The 2003-nt window shown below is 39.9% G+C and overlaps 1 protein-coding gene across 1 annotated transcript; it reads left to right on the top strand.

Moving 5' to 3' along the window:
* The first annotated feature begins 387 nt into the window (after positions 1-387).
* LOC121813819 (GTPase IMAP family member 4-like) lies at positions 388-1463 on the top strand. Its single transcript, XM_042217732.1, has one exon. The coding sequence runs from the start codon at positions 400-402 to the stop codon at positions 1201-1203; it is 804 nt and encodes a 267-aa protein (XP_042073666.1). The 5' UTR covers positions 388-399; the 3' UTR covers positions 1204-1463.
* The last annotated feature ends 540 nt before the right edge of the window (positions 1464-2003 follow it).

The following is a 2003-nucleotide window of genomic DNA, read 5'->3' as shown; positions in this document are numbered from 1 at the left end:
ATCAGGCTTGAATAATTAAATGTTAGACAAGCTCTGTGGAGAAAGTCTTTTGTAGAAAGCAGCTGTAGCTGTAGCTTTGAAAATCACTTTGAAATAACTTTTAACCCTCTAATCCTAGCTTCAAACTCCAATCCGAACACTATGATTTAGGATTTTATATGTATGTGAGGTAAATTTAAAAAAAAAAAAAATCTAAATAATAATTAATAACACACACATATCATTGATCATGACTATGACCTCACAGAATTAATAGTTGTGACACATCTTCTATCTGCAAATTTTTGAATCTAGAAAAATCATCCAAAACTTAGTTGATGTTCAGAAAAAAGATGTATTTAAGCCTGATTAGATCCTTATTCATTTTTCATCTTTCTCACAGATTCTGGCAGGACAAAGATGATGAGTCAGGATTGTGATAGTGGGAAAGACTGGAACTGGAAAGAGTGCTACTGGAAACACTATTCTGGGTCTGAGTGCTTTGAATCCAAGTTCAGTGCCAAATCTATGACTGTAGAGTGTTCAAAAGGCAAAGTTAAAGTGGATGGGCAGCAAGTTGCTGTCATTGACACCCCGGGGCTGTTTGATACCAGGTTTGATAAGGAGAGAACAACTAAAGATGTATGCCAGTGCATCTCCTATGCTTCTCCAGGACCCCATATCTTCTTGGTGGTCATCAGACTGGGCAGATTCACTGAAGAGGAAAAACAGACGGTGCAAAAGATTCAAAAAATCTTTGGCCACGCAGCAGACAAATACAGCATGGTTCTCTTTACCCATGGAGACCAACTTGAAGGCACCACTATTGAAGAGTTCTTAGAAGGAAGCTCAGACCTGCAGGAACTCGTGGCCAGATGTAACGGTCAGTACCACGTCTTCAATAATAAACTGAAGGAGCGCTCTCAGGTCACTGAGCTGATCCAGAAGATCAGAGAGATAGTCCAGAAGAACGGAGGAAGCCACTACACCAACGAGATGTTCCAAGAGGCTGAGAGGGCGATTGAAGAGGAGAAACAACGCATCCTGAGAGAGAAAGAAGAAGAAATACGAAAGAAAAGGAGAAGGTTGAGAGAGAAATACGGGAAAGATATGAGAAAGAGATGCAGAAATACAACGAACAACTCCAGGCTGAGAGAGAGGAGGAGAGGAAGGAGAGAGAGGAGGAGAGGAAGAGGGAGAGGGAGGAGAAAGAATGGGAGATGAAGAAGTTAAAGGAGAAGTGTGAGAGAGAACTGGAGGAAGAAAGACGCAAGATTCAGTCCTGGTGTGAAAACAAGGCCAGAGATGAAGCTGAGAAGTTTAATCCATTATATCATCTGATACGAATCGGTGAAGTAGTCGCCGATGCTGGCAGGAGGATTTTTAAAGAAATCCAACAACTAGAAAGGGCAATTTTTAGCCTGTTCAAATAAAAACATGAACATCACTGAAGTGTTGGTAGTAGAGTAATATAGTAGTATAGTATAGTCTCACACTGCCACTACTGTTTTTTTACCAGTCTGTTAACATTAAAATATGTATTAGTAAATAAATAAAGAAGTAGCAACACTTATGTTTGATTATCAGATGACTTTGTTTTCCCCATTGAACTAATGCTCTTGTCTTGCTTTGTTTTCTGCTTAAATATAAAAACATTATTGTACCTTTATATATTTAGTTTTACTTTACAATGGTAACGATTAAGCTTTACTGTCTAGACCAAGGTACTTCCATTCACCATTCCAACTTAAGGTATGGCAGTACATGCCCATTGCCCTGGGGCCACTAGCGAGGTGCGACATGGGACGCTCTGCCCACAGTACATGAATTACCAAACACAGCTGTCGCGGCTAGGCAACCTCGTTACCAACGCTCTGACACGTCCCCTGGACAAGTATTCCTTTCATGGATTTTGTGCATTTATGCTGAGCTGAACTTGAAGTAAAGATATAATGATAAAATTAAACCCCAGAAAGTTGATTCTATTCATCTGAACGTAGTGTTTTCAGTGGGAGAAACATTTC

Source organism: Haplochromis burtoni, unplaced genomic scaffold (genome assembly GCF_018398535.1).
Source record: "Haplochromis burtoni strain Fernald_Lab_line unplaced genomic scaffold, NCSU_Asbu1 Contig_2756, whole genome shotgun sequence".
Classification (NCBI taxonomy): domain Eukaryota; kingdom Metazoa; phylum Chordata; class Actinopteri; order Cichliformes; family Cichlidae; genus Haplochromis; species Haplochromis burtoni.
Note: the sequence above shows the minus strand (reverse complement) of the source record. Positions and strands in the feature narration are given on the sequence as shown.

What these genes read in the sequence shown, in the direction of transcription:
- LOC121813819 (XM_042217732.1), top strand. Translation starts at nt 400, where the DNA reads ATGATGAGTCAGGATTGTGATAGTGGGAAAGACTGGAACTGGAAAGAG.